Here is a 21,247-nt window from a genome sequence, read left to right as displayed (position 1 = left end):
ATGGCTAATCCCTAGCCATGTAGTCCAATGGGATACCCTAGTCCAAACCACTCACATATAACAAATGGGTAAAAAGATTTTGAAAGAGATTAAGTCTGTTGTCCAAATTCACAGCTACTTAGTGATCAAAGACAAAGGCCTCAATTCACCCATACAAGTGTACATTATCCTACCAGAGACCCTACCATAAACCACCTTCTCCTCCCAGGAGAGGAGTAGAATATAGAAGTAAAATATAGATCAACCATCATTATAGAACATTATAGGTAAGACTTTAAAAATTCTATAAATTGACTCACTAGTTTCTGAAGACTTCAGCTTTTCTAAATGGAAGTGTTGGCAATGATATTTTCTTCACATTTTCTAAATTCCAGTCTTAGAAACATGAAATTGGGAATGCTAAGGGGATTTTGTGGTGCCTCTCTCTCTCTCTTCTCTCTCTCTCTCTCTCTCTCTCTCTCTCTCTCTCTCTCTCTCTCGTACACACACACACACATGCACACACACACGCACATAAAAGGGAGGAAGAGAGAAAGGATAAATTTCTAAAATTTGTAATACAAAAAGTAGACTAGATAGATGATTTAATTAAAACAACAGAACTCAAATCAGAATTTGTTAACTGCTGAAATACTAGAGCAGGTAATAGTGGAAAGGACTGAAATTTATTTCTTTTAAAATGTCTCATAAAAATTAGGACTTTAGTCAGTTTTTTAAGATGTATAAGGTACTGTTCCACCTAAAGGCAGCAGATGGCTAGAATGTTACAGGAATTTCTTGTAGGCCTGAGTAGAAGTCTGTCAACTTTCAACTATTATAATAATTTTTAAATAGACATGGTATTTAATATGATTTCCTGGTTTACACCTTATAAAATGGCCCAGTTAAAATAAATAGTTTACTGGCCTCAGCCCCAAAGACGTGAAGTGAGGGCCAAAGAAAATATAAAATGTATAAAATGTCCCAGTGTAAACACCTTGAGACAAGAGCAGTGAATGCATCAGATACTCCTGGGAGAGTCTGGCTTACTACAAACATTAGGATTTTAGCCTATGTGAGTAAAAGGGAGGTGCAAATGGCTTGATGGAATGAGGTAGCAGTGCTAAAGAAATAATTTTCAGCTGAGGTGATGTTTGTAGCTAGCTGATATAGCAGAAAGAGATGGCCACACGTTGCTCTGGTGCTAATGGTGAGGTAAGGTCTCTGGTTTGCAATGATTAAGACAAGCTATTGTTTCAATGGGCTCATTTCTCCATGAAAATGCTTCTGGGTGTTTCCAAGCAAATCATGAGGATTAATGAAAATTTTTAAATAATTGTTTTATAAAGTTTCTAATAAAGGAATAGTAAAAAGGCTTTGGAGATTATGAAATTGTTATAACATACTCCTTTAACTTTAGGAAAAGTCTTTTTACCAAGTCTGGAACCAGGCTTAAGTAATAGGAAAACAGCAATGACCACAATATATTTTTAAACTTTTTCTTCTTTGAAATGGCATTTCTTAATCTTTCTAGTCCCTGAAACTTCCAAAGTGTGTAGGGTCTCAAAGAAAAATCTGAACAGTTTCTAAGAGCAATCAGTCACTGTCCTTATTTAGAGCTGGGATAAGTACTGCATTTACCAAACAGCCAGACAGAATTTAGGGTATTGGGAGGTTTGCCTCAGATAAAGAAGCTTAACTGGGTATTATGATTCTTCATGTAGCAGGTCCTTTGTACTTCCTCATCACTTAAATGCCTCACAAACAATCCAAGGTAACATTTGCTACCAGAAAAAGTACTTTGTCTCTGTTGGCCAATCTCTGGAAGCCAAGAGCAGGGTTTGACAGTGATATATAACAAGGTTAGAGCAGCATGATCCATCTCCATTTGCTTGACAAGGATGGCATCTTAGGCCATGGTGAGGAAGAGCAGGTTGCCCGCCTTCACTGCTCAGGTTGGCAGCACCTACTATCAAATGACTGGGTGTCTGGCAATGGGTTCAGAGAGACAATGGCTGCCTTATCTCCTGGAATTCAAGGAACTTCAGCTCATAGACCAAAATAACTGCTGAGTGGGCACTACTCACTTATCCATGTCTGAGAAAAGTCCTTCCAGAGGGTACAGGGTCCATCATCCACAGTCAAAGAGAAGTGACATGGCCATTTAAATGGCAGGGAAGCCCTCTGTTTGGGGTTTTTCATGGCTAAGAAAGGCACATCATAATAACATAGCATAATAGCATAGCACCTAGCATGACAACTACTGCCTATTTTTGACAGAAGGAAGATATTTGCAGTTTGTGCTCTTCCCACACCATTTTAGAGCTGAGAATCCAAGCTCAATCCTGCTTTTAAAAAGAACGGGTAAGGGCCTGGGAAGTGGGAGAGAGACAAAGCCATACAATCCATAAGTATCTGGGGAAGCTTTTGCATAGATTGATTGAGAGCTGTGTGTCTGAGAAAGTACCAGACTATGGCCTCTATTTTCATCCTACAAATTCCCACTGCACTTGAGTTTTAAATCTGGTTTCTTGTATAGAATATCTACAGTGTTCCAGGTCTTGCAGAGAAAACAAGGAATGAAGAGAATGAATGAAATGTTGATAACCATAACTATATATAATATATATACATATATAATTGCCAACTTAATGATTCTCCCTTGCAAATTTGTAAGTTTCACTGCAAATACTGAATCAAAATGAGAATTAGAAACCAGAATACAGAACATAACTGAGAAAAGGGGAAAACAAATGATAAAATAAATAAAGAAGGATGTGCTCTAACAAAGACTGGCTACCCAAATCCCCATATCCATTTCCAGTAGAGAATGAAAGCATTTTTGTAAAGAAGAAACAAAAAGTATTTTTTCTGATTCCATTAACCAGTCAGTCAACCAAAAGACAAAATTCATTAGCCATAGAGCTTGTCTCATAGAACAAGTTATCGTCTCTATCACATTAAAGCAATAATAACTAATTATCCTTAGATTTTCACATGTGCAGAACACTGCAAATTATAGGAAGCAAGTTTATTTTTCTGCATATAAACTCCAAGTCTATCATCAATCTTTTTACCTTAATGTTTCTCAGATGGAAGAAAGCAGAACGGGAAAGCTTGTTTTAAAATTATAATTCAGAAAGATGAGGCTGAGGATAGAAGCTAAGGGATCTGAAATCAATGATACTGAAACACACAAAATGTCCTTGAGTAGTCTACAACAGGAAATTTGCATCTTCAGGAATTACATATCCTCAAACGAAGGAGGCATCTGTTATTTTGATATGACCTAGGAGATGAGGTTTAAAATTTTACTGGGCTCCAACTTTTTCCATTTGTCTCTCTTCAAACCCTATATTCTTAAAATGGCTCTCTTTTTAAGACTTGCAGAGGTACAATTAAGATAATTAAGATACAATTTGAAAAGTGTTGTTCTGATAAAACATATACTTTAATTGGAAAGGAAGTATTTAAATTCAAAACTTTTCACAAGAATCCCACAGTATGTAATGATACCAGTTGCTACGACAATTTAACATTTCTAAGATTGAAGTATATCTCACAGAAAGCCAACTTGTCTTCTTTAAATCTATCTGTCATATCAGTATTATATTAGTACTCATGTCCTAATAACTAAGTTTCCAAAAGAAATGTATTCATACTCTTTAGACTCTTCTGAAATTCAGGACTGCTTAAGTAACACGTTTCATCATGGCAACCCTGATCTTATCCCCAACCACACTGACATTTCTACAGGATACTATAGTGCTTTAGGTCTTCACTAGACAGCTTGCTTTCTTCCTAAACTAATATTATCCAAAAGTAAATACCATAAAGCAGACTCTGAGAACAATTATAGAGAAAGTTTCTTTGAGAAAAAAAATTACTGACCCTATTCCAATGGTCATTAAATTTATGAGCTCCTGATGGTAATCACTCAAAGCCTGCTTTCTGCTTCCATATATTCTAAGTCCCTGATGAACATGTTATCATAATAACTATGATTAAAACTATAATAAACATATTTAATATTTACCAGTGGTTACAAATATATGTGTATTAGGATCTGTAAAGCATTTCATATGCATTATCTCATTTAATTTTTAAAACAACTTTCCATACACATGAAAATATCCACACAATCTTCCCTCCCATGATAAACTGTAATGTCTTAGAACTAAATGGAAACTCAGAAATCATCTAGCCAAGTGTTCCCATATTATAAATGAGAAGCCCAAAGCCCAAACAGGTTTAATGAATTCCCAAGATCACACAGCAAGTTGGTGGCAAAACTGAGGTTATAATGCAGCTTTCCTTCCAGCTTAGTACTCTTTGTGATGGTGACACTTGACAATGAGGATGGCAGCTAGCAGTTACTGAGCACTTGTTATGTGTTACTCACTTAATCATCTCAACAAGTCTGTGAGATAGTATAATTGTAACTTCATTTTATAAATAAAGATACGGTTAAGAAGAGGAATACAGTATGCCCAAACTACTAAATATAATATATGATAACAAAAATCAGAGATGATAGAAACAGACTGGTTTCAAAGGTCAATCTGTTTTTATTACCTCTGATTTTAATTATTATATATTATACAGATGATATATTGAGAATTGACTGTTGGTGGCAAGAATGGCTTGATAATCCATAGAAGTTGGTGGTAGGATATGTGTACTCACGTTGCCAATTGTACATCCTCCTAAGAGAGTATTCCTTAGGATTCCAACTACATCCTTGCTATTCATATCACATGACTTCCATCCCAAGCCACTTCCTACTTCTACTCCCTTCCATCTTCAGAGCTGACCAAAAAGATCCAGAAACTTGCTAATTGAGTCATTTTTATTCATTCAACAAATATTTATTAAGCAAGTACCATATGTCAGGCACTGTGCTAGAGGCTAAGGAGACAGGAGTGTGCAGACATGATCTGCTGTTTACCTTTTTCTTGGATCCTATGAAATCCATATATTCAAAATAAGCCCTCCTCTTTTCTTGAACTGTTTTGAATAAATTTTTGTTCCTTGCAAATAAACATAATTTAATTAAGACAGATTATTATGGATTGAGCTGGCAAAACAAAGACTTCAGAGAAAATGTAGAATATTTGGAACTCGTTAACAGGTGATGGCAGGGAAAAGGGCATTAAGACATCATTTCATTTCCCAGGATGAGAAGTCAACAGTCAGTGGAATGTGGCAGCCAAGCTCATAATTAAGGTATTATCTTATGTCACCTGGGAACGAGTTCCCATTGAGGGTGAAGCTTTGGAGGACTAGGTTGTCCTGCCATTGCTCAATTTAAAGAAACTGAAGAATATGGAAAGCTTTCATGTGAAAGCTTTTAATAACACTGGGCAACTTACAGTGAAAATGGGGCACTCTGGTCCTTGCTAGAATGCATAGCTCAAAAATCCAAGAAAACACAGAACCATCATGAGGCACTACTATAATAATCCCCTTCTGTCTGCAGCTGGATAGCTGGGTGAGCTGAAAATCAAGAGCACAAACTGATCTATGAACTGATACACCAGCTGTCTTCATACTTTTACCATATTTCCTTGATAAATGCAAGGGTGCTAAGCGAAATTGTGAAAGCTTGATCCCTCAGCCTTCTCCAGAATGCTTTCGATTGTATCTCCCTTGCCAGCGAAGGGTAGCACTCTGCTCTGCTCTGTCCCTCATTGAATCTTGTCCTGTGACTAGGACCTAAACACAACATGGGCTCAAGGGTGATAGCAAAATAAGAGTAGGGGAGAAAAGAATTATACTCAGAGGGGAATGTAAGAGTTTTCTAAGGAATTGCAGGAAAAAAAACCAAACAAACCTGTGTGGGTACACATTTTGCACTAGTTATTCAAGGATGACTAAACATAATTTTGAATGACAAATTAATTACTATTGGGCATCTTATCGGAGAGGCTTGATTTAATGTACGAGCTGGTAGTCACTTTAACAGTTTGTTTGGTAGGCTGATGCAGTTTGGGTTTAGTACTGGCTTAGTTATTAAGGACCAAAACTCCTTTTGCAAAATGTAAACTTCAAAGGCTGCAAGAGAAGAACGATAGTAAGACCTGTCACATTTGCTTCCCTTATGCTTCTGACCAGGGTCCTGAGGACTCACTTCTCTTCTGTCTCCCTCACATCAGGAAGAGATTGGTAAAGGAACGCCTGAAGGCTTAAGACAGACTCTTGTGGGGAGTGACCAATGGTGGATAACTAACTATATGGACGTGGAGAGTCAAAGATAGCTGGGATCAAGTAATGGAGAAAATAAAAATAAGTGAATACAGTTACCCCCAAATGGCAGGTGTTTGGGCCTGGTACTTAAGGTTCAGAGAGATCGCTTTACAAAGATTCCTTAGTTCAGAAGCCCCAGTGCAAAATCATAAGCAAGCCTATTAAGGTTTGCCCGATTAAGATTTGCTAAAACATCTCACACAGTCAGAAGAGAGCCTGCTATACCACACAAGGGAACTTGCAGCCATTTTTTTTAGTGAATATATACTAAGAGTTGGAAAATTCAAACTTCTCAGTCCTGGACTATTAGATCCTGACTTTTTTTTTTTTTAGCCTTGAGCTAAAACTACTTCTCTAGGGATGCAGAAAGCAATCTGATCTTTCAGTTAGAGCGGGGTCTATGGAATTAAGTGACAAATGGTGTTCTGCTAATATTTTATATCATAGTAGGCTCAGTGAGATCATGAATCTACTCTAAAGTTGTTTCATTAAATCCTGAGTTCAGGCAGATTCTCCACATTGGTTTCCTGACCTGTAAAGTAAGGGCTATTATGGTAAGAAGGGTGAAATGGAAGGCTTTGGACTCCTTGTTCCCAAGCTCATATTAACTTGACCATCAAAGAACTGAGAATTTGGCAAGATGCATTCTATTACCTTTCTGTACAGGGACTCGGTCTATTCTGTGCAAAAGGCGATGGGCCCTGCGAAAAGATGGATTACACTAAATTTTAAAAGATGCAATTGCCGCTGCATTTCCTCACAACCAAATGTCCCCTGGATTTGGATTAATTATATTATATTTTTAATATGCCAATCTTTTGATAATATAGGAACCTGAGCAGACAACTAAAAACTGAAATATTTAACATTATAAACCATATAACAATGGAAGTGGGAAAGAAAACAAGAAAAAAACACATGAAAGCATATGCATAAAGAAGTGATAACTGTAATAAATAAAATTTCCATGGCTGTTTACAAATGATTTTATGCATAGTATCTTATTTGACTTCATAACAATACTGTGAGAAAACTATAGCAGGGATTAATATTTCTAGTTTACTGATGGACCCAGGGAGGGTAGATGAGTTGATTTATTCACTCCAATGGCTTGAATCATGATGCATAAATATGCTGAAGCTTCCAAATCATCTCCATCACGGATTACTGCAACAGCCTTATAACTGATCTCTGAGGCCCCTGATAAATTGCAGAGTTCTTTCCAAAAGCACAAATCTAATCAAGTCACCCTCCTATTTAACACCAATGGTTTCCCATTTTTTTTCAAGCTTCCAGCATGGTACTTTGCATGTAGTATCATGCAAAGTAGGGGTAGGGGCTCCACATATATTTGCTGAATAAATGAACAGATTACTGAAAAAGCACTGTTAACAAGTAGGTGAGCTGGAATATGAACCTAGACCTCCTTATCTTTAGAGGATACAAAGAAAAAGGTTTGGAAATTCCAAATCCAGACACAGACTGAACATCCTAGTACATGAATGCTACAGTAGCCCAGGTTTGATCAAGGAGGTAAGTATTAGGTCATCAAGACCTGCTAGTATTTAAAATCCAGTTTCCGAACATATGGAGATATAAGATGAAATTCATACAGAGCAGAAGTACCCAGAGGTCACTGTCAATTCTTAAAGGGAAAGGAATATTTTCTTCACATCTCCTAAATCCTAATAATCTTCACCATAAAGGTACTTGGTTTGATTAGCCTGTCAGTAAGAATCAACAACACTCCTATTAGATAGTGGTATCCAAAGCAGTAGTTACCGTCTCTAGTAAACATCTGAGCTAACTAATTGATTTCTTGCAAAAGCATAGGCTGAGAATTAGAAAATCATCAGTTCTGGATGGTAACTTTCAGAACAACTACAGAAGTTCGACAGATAACTACAAAAAGCAAAACTTACATTGAATAAAAGGGCATCTCCAAACCTAACTGATTCACAAACTACAGACAAAGGTCTGCGTGGTCTGCAAAAGACCTTCTGAGAGTTGCTGTATATTTATTACTGCTGTTGTTACTGCTGCTGATAATGGTAACAGGAGAAGCTACTCCTTATTGCATATTTAATGTTTTGCCAGCCATGAGATAAACCCTTTTATGCATTATCTCATTTAATTCTGACCCCATTCCTGTAATATTAGGTTCTATTATTATTCCTATTTCATAAATGGGGCTGTGAGAGGTTAAATAATTTATATATGGTCACAGTAAAAAGAAGTGGTGACTTGAACATCTGATTGAGCTGACTCTCAAATCTGTGTTCTTAACGACTACACTATACTAGCTGAATATCTCAGGCTTGCATGCATATAATTCCTGTATGTATTTGGGATCTAACAAAGTGGCAGCCCAGGCCTCAGAGTCAAACACTCAAGATACATTCACATTCTATCTTGTCCAAAGTTTTATTTCTTTCAGGACCTATACACAGTTCTTCCAATGACTCACAGACAATAGCAAAAATACCTCACGTACACACCACTGGGTAGAAAGATGTAAGTGTTAATTATCTTGTCATTTGGGGCTGCTTTTATACGCCTCTGTATAGTTATGTGAATCTTATGTATCATTTCTTTAAGATTTTTTATAGACCACTGAGCATGTAAAGAAGAAAATGAGGGGGATGGTATAGCAAAAGACATAGAATTCTTTCTTTTAAATTAAAATAAATGTCCATGGAAAGTTTTTTGACAGACAAATTAATGCCAATCAGAAATGAAACATTAAATTCTAAATCAATGAACCTTAGTGGCTCTAAATATATGGGGAAAAAATTTCAGTGGTAATATGGTTATTAGAGACACTGCCATGCCTCACAAATGTTAGTGTCAAGCTGATCCTAAGTCTGAAAGGCTATTACAAATATTGAGTGGCTTTTCAGGCAAGACACTGGCTCTCTGGAAACCCTCTGCCATAGCTAACGAACTATTTTCATAGTTTCCACCTTTTCATTAAATGATCTCTCTACCTCTTAGTCAACTGAAAGCTGGCTCTCTGCTAAGGATACCAATTCACCTATAGTTCTCTAAAGTAGAAGCTGTTCATTCTTCTACAAAAAATGCACTTCAGAATCAGGCTATAAGATGGGCATTTTCCTTATTCATTGGTGCTTCTCTCAGACCATTACTCCTCTTCCTCAAGGCTCATATATTTTAGCTTATTACCCCCCATCCCTCTTTACCTTTTAGCTCTATCAAAAATGCAGTCACTTTGATTGAGTTATTCCCAATCATTCATCAGGCTTTGCCGTTCAACCATTGGTAATGGTTGGTCACCTACCCCAAAGCCTTTTTCTCCCTTTTATTTATATCAGAATGAGGTTCTACTATTCCTCAAGACTCGGAAAATGATGACTTTGTATTCAACATTAAGAATCAATCTTGACTGGTTTAGCCAACCATTATGTTTTCATTCTCCTGGGAAGTAATTGGTTAAGACAGAGCCATGTAAAACAATTCTGGTTAACTAGATGCAAAGAATCCAGTGGATGGCTTCTAGAAACAATTCTGTGGCTCTTGGATGTTATCATGTCTGGATGTAATCCCTGGAATTGTACTTATTTCTTTTTTCTTAAATCTCAGATACCAGTTCTTTTTTTAAAAAATTAATTAATTAATTTAATTTATTTATTTATTTGGCTGTGTTGGGTCCTCACTGCTGCATGCGGGCTCTCTCAAGTTGAGGCGAGCGGGGGCTACTCTTCATTGTGGTGCACGGGCCTCTCACTGCGGTGGCCTCTCTTGCTAAGGAGCACAGGCTTCAGGCGCATGGGCTTCAGCAGCCGCAGCGCACGGGCCCAGCTGCTCCGCGGCATGTGGGATCTTCCCGGACTAGGGCTCGAACCCGTGTCCTCTGCAATGGCAGGCGGACTCCCAACCACTGCGCCACCAGAGAAGCCCTGGAATTGTACTTATTTCTGAATGATGAGATAATTTTTTTGTTACTTTTTTCTCCCAAAATTTCCACAAAGAGCAGGTATTACTGCTATAAAAAATAAAATTAAAAAAGAAAAACCGGGCTTCCCGGTTCTAGGAAAAGAGATATTGTGGTAGACATCTTTGAACAGTGTAATCTGCACTGTAGAGCTGGGTTGACATCTAGTATAATTTCCTTTCAACGTGAAAAACCACCTTTTAAATGTGTTGTGGTATAGATCTTCTGGTGACAAATTTTCTCAACTTGTTTATTTGAAAATGTCTATATTTTACCTTTATGTTTGAAGGATATTTTTCACAAGATAGAGTTTTCAGGTTAAGGTTAACAGGCTTTTTTTTTTCTTTCTTTCAGGATTTTAAAGATGTTCCTCTACTGCCTTCTGGTTTGCACTGTTTCTGATAAGAAATTAGCAGTAATTCTTATCATTGCTCTTTATTATATAATGTGTCTTTTATTCTGCTATTAAGATTTTCTGTTTTATTGCTGTTATTTTTAGCAATCTGACCATAATGTGCCTGGGTGTGGCTATATGTTTATCTCGCTAAAGATTTGTTGAGCTTTTTGAATCAGTGAGTTAATACTTTTTTTAAATCAAACCTGGAAAAAATTTCCTCCAGTCATGCATTATATCCATTTTTTCCTTTAAGTTATTGAATATACTTATATTCAGCTTTTTAAAGGCCCTGTCCACTATTTTTAACATTTGTATAATCAGTGGGTTTATTTCTATTGTTTATTTTTTTCTTCTGTTATGGGTCATATTTTCCTACTTCTTTGTATGTCGAATTTTAGTTTTTTGATGTGAAATTGTAGATGCTATACGGCTGAGAATCTGAAAACTTTTTCATGTTCCTCTTCCTTCAAAGATTGTTGAGTGTTTTGGCAGGCAGTTATTTTACTGGCAGATTACCTTTATCTTGTCAAGTCTTCTTATTAGACTATATTAGGGTGGCTCAAGATTAGCTCTTACTCTAGAGCTTGAATAGCATTCTTAATGCCTAACCTTCTGGGGTATTACTGAATGCACAATATGTTAAGGCGGTCTCTCCACTCTAGTTGGTCAGAATTCCAGTGTTTCCTAGCACTCTGTGACCACTGGCGTTCCTATTCAGCTCATAGATCCTCAGTGGCTATTCTCCGCTAAGCCTCCCAGAGTTTCACACCACACATGGCAACTTGGTTTTTGATCAAAGACTCAAGGGCTCTCCAAAGCAGATTTCTGGAGCAACTTCTTTAAACAACTCCTTGCTCTCAGGTACCTTTCTCCACAAACCTAAGCTGCCTCAACAGCCTTATAAGCCAATTCCTGGGCGTGGGGGGTTTCTGTGCAAAACACTGCTTTTTATTCGGGCTCTACTTTCCTGTGCTGTGTTTGGATAGTGCCCCCAGACAGAAAACAAGAGTAAATGTCAAGCTTGCCTTGTACATTTCCCCTCTGAAGGGTCATAGCCTTGTGCTCTCTGCTGTCTAATGCATGAAAAGAGTTGTTTCATACAGTTTATCCAGTTTTATAGCTGTTTATGGCAGAAGGGTGACCTTGATACCTGTTACTCTGTGATGGCTGGAACTGGAAGTCTTAATTAATTAATTAAAAATAGTATAGCCAATTAAGCCTTAATTTCCAGCCATCAAAAGTCAACCAAGCAGGAGAATTCCCTGGCAGTCCAGTGGTTAGGACTCTGTGCTTCCACTGCAGGGGGCCCAGGTGCAATCCCTGGTCAGAGAACTAAGATTCTGCAAGCTGTGTGGTGTGGCCAGAAAAAAAAAAAAAAAAGTCAACCAAGGGAAACCAATAAACAGTAAAAAAAATTAAAAGGTGGGGCAGAAGTATTAGCAGACTCATGTAATTTTCCACTATGTTAATTTTCCTAGAATCAGAAAAAAGTTTCCAGGAGTCATATCATTTTTGTTCATTTTCATTTCTCACTGATGGCACAACGAGCACCACAACACTCTTCATTTGTTCCTTCTTTCTTGCTAACCAGAGCCTGATTTTGTGTTTAATTCCAAGTAGACAATTCATGATAAATCAACTATGTCAATAATGATGCTCCTCTTTCTCTTTGCCAGATACTCAACCTCCCAGTCTCCCTGAGAGCTGGAGGCAACCACACAACTATATTTTGACCAATGAGACACACAGGGAAGTTTGTTAGGGGTTTACTGAAAAGATTTTAATTTTTTTAATAAAAAAATAGGTGATGCTGGCACCTCCCTCCTGCATTGAATGTGAGTCCCTTCTGACTATAATATGTATGAGGAGGAAAATTCTAAGTATGACAGAAGAGAGGGAACAAAAGAGCCTGGGTCCTTGATGACATCACTGAGCGACTAAATTAATACAGCAACTCACTGCCTCTAAGAAAAATAAAACCTATTTAGTTTAACCACTCTGTCTACGGTTTTGTGTTTCTACCTGTCATAGAAAGCATCTCTGACTGATAAATGCATACTCCATTTGTTATTTAGACTAAGAAGAGTTTGCAGATAAGATGAAAAAATGGTTTTCAAATACAACATAAAAAGGAAATGGTTGAGAACTGCATTCTTTGAAGTCTTTGAACTAATCAGGTTTTCTTTGGTGTGTATTAAATGCATGTCTGCCTTGTATCCCCCTCTAAACTGCAAACTTCCATGCCAGGGATCTTCTTTGTTCTACATATGGGCCTAGGCACTCTTGGGTGTTCAAATTAGCTTGGTGACAGACTCTTGTTTCTAGTACTCTTTGACTCCATTAGGACCAAAACCCCACAGACCTAAAACTTTTTTTTCCACAGAGGTGAATATGCAGGTAAAGCAAATAAGCGAAGAGATGGTTTACTGTCTTACGTTCACATTCTCTGACATCCAAGTTGAACTGCTGTAATGCTCCCAAGGTGAGCTGCCTTACTTCAGCTTCCAGCAAAAGTTGCATCAAGGACGTGGCTAAATGCTTGCAAGCTGACATACATGCTGTCTGGGCCACCTTTCCCTGAAATACAAGAATGTAAATCATAAGGCTGATGGATTAAAATCAAATTCCAACGAAAATTAAAATCATTTATTTTTCAATTAGCAATTTCTTTGAAGGTTTTCTCCATCATGATAACCCTTGCATTCAAATAACTTTGAAATTAATAGCACCTCATGGCAAACATCTTAAATATTTAGTTCCATTACCATCAGTCATGTCAGTATAACACTCAGCTAAAATTCATAAAGCCCAGCTATTTATTTACGAAGTGCTTTCTTCCTAAATCAACAATAGATTAACAATATTCAAAATCTTAATTAAACTGAGAAGGAATGTTTCCACAAAGAATAAATTTCAAAGAGTCCCTTCTAAAAATACCATAATTCTTAAAAAGCGAATGTAAACAATTCCTAACTTATCTTGAAACCGAAGTGTTTACTACTTTATGATTTAACACATATAAAATGAAAAGAATGGTTTAAAACAAAATGGTTTTCTGAAAAAAATAATTAAAAGGATAAATTTTGTTTTCTTAAAAAATAAACACTGAGGTTTATGAACACACACTCTAAGCTAGTTTTTTAAATACTGATATTAAAATTAGTATTTTACCATCTTCTTTAAAAGATTCACTTTACACTAGTGAATAATATCTTAGTTCCAGGTCTGGGTTATACATCATGAAAGATATATCCATTTCTTCCCCAGATATATATCCATTTTATTTTTGTTATCATCTAGTCTGCAAAACAGGATAAGTTTGAAAAAGTCTGAGTCCTCATATTAGTCAGTGGATCCTTCTTTTTTGAAATCATGAAATACTTCAGTCATTCAGAAAGATATATAGAATTATATGATGAACACTTATGTACATACTAAACATTACAAATATAGTTAAAGCCCTTATATGACCTCCTTAAATCATTTTATTCCTTCCCCCCAGAGGTGACTGTTTCTTGTGTTGAGTATACCATTTGTATTATAAAAATACTATATGACAAGTATATAATAAGAAACAATATTTTTATTATTTTATGTATTTGAAACTTCCTGTATTACAAAGGATGTCCTTCTACAACTTGCTTTTTTGGTTCAATGTTATGAATGTGAATGTTTATAAATGAAATACATGTGGTTGTAGTTTATTCCTTTAATTATTCCACAGTATTCCATTTTAGGAGTACACCAGAATTTATTTGTCCATTCTTCTGTTGTTGGAGATTTAGGTTGTTTCTTTTCTTTTTTTTTCTTTTGCTATTATAAACAGAGTAGGTCATAGAGTAATGTCAGTCTTCATGAAAATGCCAGATTCTGACTGTAGTTTTTTTTTTTAATATATATATTTTTCATATGTTTCACTGGGCCAGGACCTTCCACAAAAGTTAGCAGGCTTTAAATGGAAAAACATATAACAAATAATACCAGAATGAATTTTAAAATTTGCATGACTTTTTATATACTTTGGATAATTCCTTTAAGATTATTTCTCAAATCTACTAGAATGAGGGGCATCAATGTATTGTGATTCATAATGCACATGTGTATACGTGAAGAGGAACACAGGTGGAAGCCAGATTTCCAAATATCTAACTATAAACTGCTTTGCCTATGGTATATTCTGATTTACAATGTCCCTAGATATTTCCTAGAGTATCACTTAATTGCATAGTCACTAGCACTGAGTACTATTACAAATTTTTCTACTAATTAAACAAGAGATACTTTATGATATTTGTCTTTGATTATTTTGTGAGATTGAATATCTTCTAAATTTTTATTTGACTAAAATATTATTTTATAGAATAAAAATAACAGTAATAAACAATGACCTATTATATTACACATTCTAAAAATGTTTCTCCTCTATGGTTCTGTTTGTAGGTTCTGAAGACCCACACTCTGGGTGATTTAACACAACAAATGGAAATACTTAAGTAGGGAATGCCGTAGAGACCAAGTCGAAAGGAGGCAATGGAAGCATAAAGAATCCTAAAGAGAAAAGTTACGTAAAAGAAATCCATATTAAATGGCATGCTTTCAACTAAACCCACTGGAGACCTGGAACAGGTATCACCAAGGAGCCATAGAGTTCAACATAATTGTCAGGCTATGCCCCATGAGAAGAATCAGAGGGGGCAGATCAAAGATGTGAGAAGCCCTAGGGCTTTTCAACAGTGAGAGTGGGAGTGCAGTGAAGAAATGAGGATAGACTAGAGCAGATGTCCAGGGACAACACTGCAGATCAGAAGGCAAAGAAAAGGGGAAAGAAACTACTGTCTCTTGGACACTACTATATGCCCAAGATATGCTACACTTAGGCAGCTGACATCTTATGTTATTTCACTTAATTCTCACAATCAACCCAAGCAGTTGGTATTATTCCTTTCCTGTAGATGAATAAACGAAGGTTCTCCGTAAGGTTAAGAAATTTAGACAAAGTCATACAGCTATTTGTTACTTCTACCCAATCCTAAATCTGTATCTTTCCAGTAAATCATCACCTAAAAAGCAACACTAAATTTTATACTGTCTTATACTGGAACAGCTGGGCAAAAACAGATCCAGATAATAACAGGGTTAACAGGTTATCCAAGACATAAAAACTAGGTCCAAACACGTAAGACAGTTGTAGTTCAGGAGCCAACTCTTCAAATACTGAGTATCTGCTGGGGCATGCTTTTTAACTGTGGTCCAGCATAACTATCTAGGCCAAGGCCAACACTTAAAGGTCCTAACAAACTGAACATGGAGATGTTGTAAAAATCAAAGAGCTAAAAGCCCAATTAAGCTGGAGGCTGAGAAGACAGCATTTGAAAGGCTTGTTTCCAGTGGTCAAAACAGATTGCCAAGGAGAAAGGAAACTGGCCTAATAAAATGAAAATAAGATAGCTCACAGTCAGAAAGTCCCAAGTTTGAATTTTTATCTCTACCACTCATTAGAAGTGTAATTTAGTGTAAGTTAGTTGACACTTCAGACTCATTATTCATCTCAAAATATTAAGCAGCTTATTAACTTTAACATGAAACAAATCTATATCAATCTATATCAATCAATAGAGCCAAAGGCACTTATACATGATCATATGTTATACTACCCTAACATACTGAGTTACTTAACTGTCCTCCAATCATTTTCCACCCTACTTCCCCTCAAGCTAATTCTTTATTTCCAAACACAGTGATAATTGCAGAAATGTATATTTTCATTGTTAAATATTTTTCTAATTCTAGAAAGCATTTTGGAGCTTTGCTAATTCACAGTCTGCTATCCATTCTCTTTTTCACTTCTGGTTTCCATTACTACCATGGTATCCATAGATTTTCTAAGAAAGGATAAACAGAGACCCAGGCAATAACAATCAACACACTAAGCAATAAAAATTGGTGGTTTCACCCTCTTCATGGAGCAGATTCTTTCTAGGAACAAACTGCCAATCTCTAGGACAGGGTAAGAATTTGGAACAAAGCCTAAACTGACCCAAACCTAAATGGCCAAAACTGCCTTTGCATATACCTCCAGGAACAGTTTCAAATCAGTGATAATCACAACTAGATTATATCTTATGAAGCTATGACAGTCTCAGTGTACAGAGACTACACAAGAAATAGAAACAGAATGCCAGACAAGATGAAAAATGACCTAAGTATTATCATCATATTTTGAACATATGAGGAACCTGGCATGCAGGGAGATTTGAGTCACAATATCTTACAACTAGCTCTACAGGCAACATCATACTGCCTCTTAATGCAGCTACAATATTTCTGTATTCCAAGACAGCCAATAAGTATCAACTGAATGAACTGAAAGTCAACTACCAAAGCACTTAAATAATTCATACTACTTCTCAAGCCTGTTAAAATACCTTTTTAAAAAAAGTTTTGGGAAGGGAAGAAGAGTACATTGGTGACTAAATTCATGTTGTTAATTCAAAGTCAGGCTTATGACCACAGTGAGAACCATCACTGGGCATGAGTCAAGATCTATGAAAATACTTTTTTGATTTTCACCACGTACCTCTTTGGTAATCAACTCATTTACTTCAAAAATAAAACCAGATTCATATCCTCTAATTTGAATTATTCCATCTACCTCCTATTCTCCATTTACTGTCTTAACTTGTACCATAAAACTTTGCACTAGATGATTTACTGCACTGCCATTTCATGCATTTACGTTTCCTTGAAAAGTACATGATTTGCAAGGAAAGAAACTATTGCATTTTTATTTTGGTATATCTAAATGAAGCATAGCTCTAGACTGCAAAGTAGGTACACACTGCCGCCCAACTTTACGCCTTGGAGGTATCTCGTTCTCTTCTACACAGAGGGAGATACCATCCATTGTTTCTTACACAAAAGCACAATTCAACACAATTAAGACAAGTAGGAATCTTACAAATTCCTTCTTCAAAATACAGAAAGCTCAGTATTCATTACTTTCAATTACTATGTACTTCAATTACACAATACCAAGTGTTATGTCATAGTACTAAATACAAGTGAGCAGAGGTGAAGAGCTTCGAGAAAGCATTATCACCCTCAGTATCACCACAAACTCTACCACCATCACCAGAGCAGCTGCTTCCATTTATTGAGCATTGACTATGTGCCAAATGTTTTGAAAGTATTTTCTCACATAATTCTCACAAGAACCCCATGAGGTATTTAACCCTCTGCTTATAGCTAAGGACAGAGAGGTTAAACCATCTGAATATACCTCGTAAGTTGTGGACCTAGGACGTGAATCCAGCCTTGTCAAATTCCAAAGGCTCTTAACAATCATTTGATCCTCCCTCCCAGTAAAAGGCCTTGGGGTAGTTGCTACATTGTCCTGTTGCTTTGCGACTTTGGGTAAGGGAATGAAGAGGACGAGAAGAAAACATTTTTTTTTCTCCCTTCTCCATCTAAGGAAGCATCAAAAGAATGCTGGATTCACAGCAGGTATTTAGAATGGACTCCAACCACAGCTCTCTGTCAACCTACTGGGGTCAGATCTGAGTTCCAGATCATCAAGAATCTTAACTAAACGACTTAAGTGGTCAAAGCCAAATTTCTCTTTCTCTGGATAATCTTAACAAGTTTCACAGTAAGGAATGTTTAAAGAGAGCCAGGAAAGACAGCTGTCTTTTCACACCAAATTTCTCCTCTGCTTTCTGAGTAACACTCCCTTGCTTACATTTTGGTGTGTCAAATTTTATCTTTCTTTAGTTATTTAATGAGTTATGTCACCATGAAATAGAGAAAAGTTCAGACACAGAAACTGATCTAGCAAGGCAAGTAAGAACTACTCAAAGTAAAGTAAAGCCACCCTATAAATTGCTAGTTCTTTCTGTGTACCTATACCTCTAATTCCTTAACCTTCTACCCTGACCACTACTGTAGACAGTTTCTTTGGCCTGCCCCTTCCTTCATTGAACAAGGAAGCTGTCTTGTTCCTTTTTCCTCAATATCCCATGGCTATGGGTGAGGCCACTTCATTCCCATAGTACTAAGCCTCCTATTTACTTAGGATGGACATTAAATAAGCCACATTCAGAGGATAGAGTTCTGGATCTTCCCATATGTTCCTGTTATCTGGGACCCATGCTTGGAACTTTGGTTCCCATGTGCTGCAGAAACCCTATGACAAAGTCTTACTTTATCTTTATACCTAAACAACCTTAAAAATCACATATCCTCTCCAAGTTGATTTTCCCACAACTGTACCCATGTCTTAGGAAGGATTACAATCCTACTTAAAGAACATTCTTAAATTTAAATTAGAGAATCTATACAAATATCCACTCATTAAAAGATTCACAAATCCCTATTTCAGACAAGCAAATGTTCCCTAACAGCTAAAGAAAATGAAGCCCAAGGATGATAGTTAATATATCTTGGGCAAGATATTTGGTATTATTTGATGACTTTAGTAGAGCCTACAATGAGATGGTGAACCTCTAATAAATCAAAAATAAGAAAAACATAACAAAAAGTAAATAGGGCTTCCCTGGTGGCGCAGTGGTTGAGAGTCCGCCTGCCGATGCAGGGGACACGGGTTCGTGCCCCGGTCCGGGAAGATCCCACGTGCCTCGGAGCAGCTGGGCCCGTGAGCCATGGCCGCTGAGCCTGCGCGTCCGGAGCCTGTGCTCCGCAACGGGAGAGGCCACAACAGTGAGAGGCCCGCGTACCCGAAAAAAAAAAAGTAAATAGAGGTAAACAATCCTTAATTTGTCATGAAAAAATTAAGAAGCTCGAAGGAAAAAGCATAGTCAAAAGAAAACTGGAAGTATATACTCAGGATGTAGATGGAAGGAGGTGTCAGAGGAGGGATGTAACAGATGGCATAAACCTGGTTCTCAGACTTATCCACTTGTTTCGCTTTCTTATTCAGTCATTTTTCAAGAAACACAGAAATCTTTTTAAAAACACTTTTTGCTATGCATGCTTTTATTGAGGTATAATTACAAACAGTACATATGGAGCTCTTAAGAATATACAGCTTGATGACCTTTACATATGTAAAAACCTATAAAACTGCCATCCAGATCAAGATAGGAAATATTTCCATAAACCTGAAAGTTCCTCATGCCCCTTTCAAATCAGTAGATCCACCCACACCATGAGGTAACTTTTCTGACTTATAGCCCCATAGATTTGTTTTGCCTCTTTCTTGAACTTCATATAAAAAGAACCCTACGGTGGTGTCCTCTTTTATGCTTAGCTTCTTTTTGCTCAGTATGTTTTTGAGATTCATCCATGTTGCTGCATGTATCCATAGTTTCTTTCTTTCTATTGCTGAGAAGTATGAATAAATCACAATTTGTTTATTCATTTTTCCTATTGATATCTATTTGGGTTATTTCTATTGGGTGCTATTATGAATAGTCTTTAAGTGGAACTATTTATTTTCCTTGGAAAAATACCTAGGATTGAAACTGCTGGATCATAGAGTAGTTGTATGCTTAATTTTATTAGAAACTGCCAAAATTTCAGAGTGATAATACTATTTCATATTCCCACCAGCAATGTATGAGAGTTGTTCCATATCTTCTCCTATACTTGGTATTATAAGTCTTTTTTTTTTAAATTTATTTTTGGCTGCGTTGGGTCTTCGTTGCTGTGTGCAGGCTTTCTCTAGTTGCGGTGAGTGAGGGCTCCTCTTCGTTGCGTTGTGCAGGCTTCTCATTGTGGTGACTTCTGTTGCTGTGGAGCATGGGCTCTAGGCTTCTCTTGTTGTAGAGCACAGGCTTCAGTAGTTGCAGCACGCGGGCTCAGTAGTTGCAGCATGCGGGCCCTAGAGCACGTGGGCTTCAGTAGTTGTGGCACATGGGCTCAAGAGCACAGGCTCAGTAGTTGTGGCACACAGGCTTAGTTGCTCCACAGCATGTGGGATCTTCCTGGACCAGAGATCAAACCCATGTCCCCTGCAGGGACAGGCGGATTGTTAACCACTGTGCCACCAGGGAAGCCCCTATAAGTCTTTTTAATTCCTGCTATTTTGCCAGAGTATAGTGGCATCTTACTGCAGTTTCAATTTATATTCCCTTATGCGTAATTCTGTTAAAAGCATATTTTCATGTGCCTATTGGTCAAATGGATATCCTCTTTTGTAAAGTACCTGTTCAAGTTTATTGTCCATGTTGGGAGTGGGTCAAAGTGCAGTCTGTCTAACATTTCCTTAGAGATTTGTACAAGATATTTGTCTTTTCTGGATGACTGCTTTGTCACATAGATGTATTGCAAATACTCTCACATGTTCTGTGGCTTGCCTTTTTGCTTCCTTAATGGTGTTTTTTGATGATCAGAAATGTACAATTTTGATAAAGTACAATGTATCAACTTTTCTTTTCATGGCTCATGACCTTTGCGACTTGTCTTGAAGATATTCTCACACATTTTTAAGACAATTTACTGTGTTAGTCTTCACATTTAGCTCTATAATCCATCTTAATTTATAGTGTAGGATAGATGTCAAGATTAATTTTCTTTTCAATTCAAATACTGGATTGCTTGAACACATCTATTGAGAAGACTCATCCTTCTCCCACTGCATTGCATAGGCACCTTTGTTGAAAATCAAGTGACCACATAGGTGTGGGTCTATTTTGAGACTCCCCATTCTAGTGCAC

At 37.0% G+C, this 21,247-nt stretch overlaps 1 protein-coding gene across 8 annotated transcripts in view; it reads right to left on the bottom strand.

Moving 5' to 3' along the window:
• EXOC6B (exocyst complex component 6B) overlaps window positions 1-21,247 on the bottom strand; it is a 702,680-nt gene that overhangs the window by 180,525 nt on the left and 500,908 nt on the right. For all 8 annotated transcript variants that reach the window (XM_029232675.1, XM_029232678.1, XM_029232676.1 and 5 more), the window contains one exon: window positions 13,010-13,151. In XM_029232675.1, coding sequence (XP_029088508.1) covers window positions 13,010-13,151 — 142 coding nt within the window. The remainder of the gene's footprint in view (window positions 1-13,009; window positions 13,152-21,247) is intronic.

Source organism: Monodon monoceros, unplaced genomic scaffold, assembly GCF_005190385.1.
Source record: "Monodon monoceros isolate NGI ecotype Baffin Bay Population unplaced genomic scaffold, NGI_Narwhal_1 Super_Scaffold_19, whole genome shotgun sequence".
Classification (NCBI taxonomy): domain Eukaryota; kingdom Metazoa; phylum Chordata; class Mammalia; order Artiodactyla; family Monodontidae; genus Monodon; species Monodon monoceros.
The sequence above is the reverse complement of the archived record's forward strand: the minus strand, read 5'-3'. Positions and strand labels throughout refer to the sequence as shown.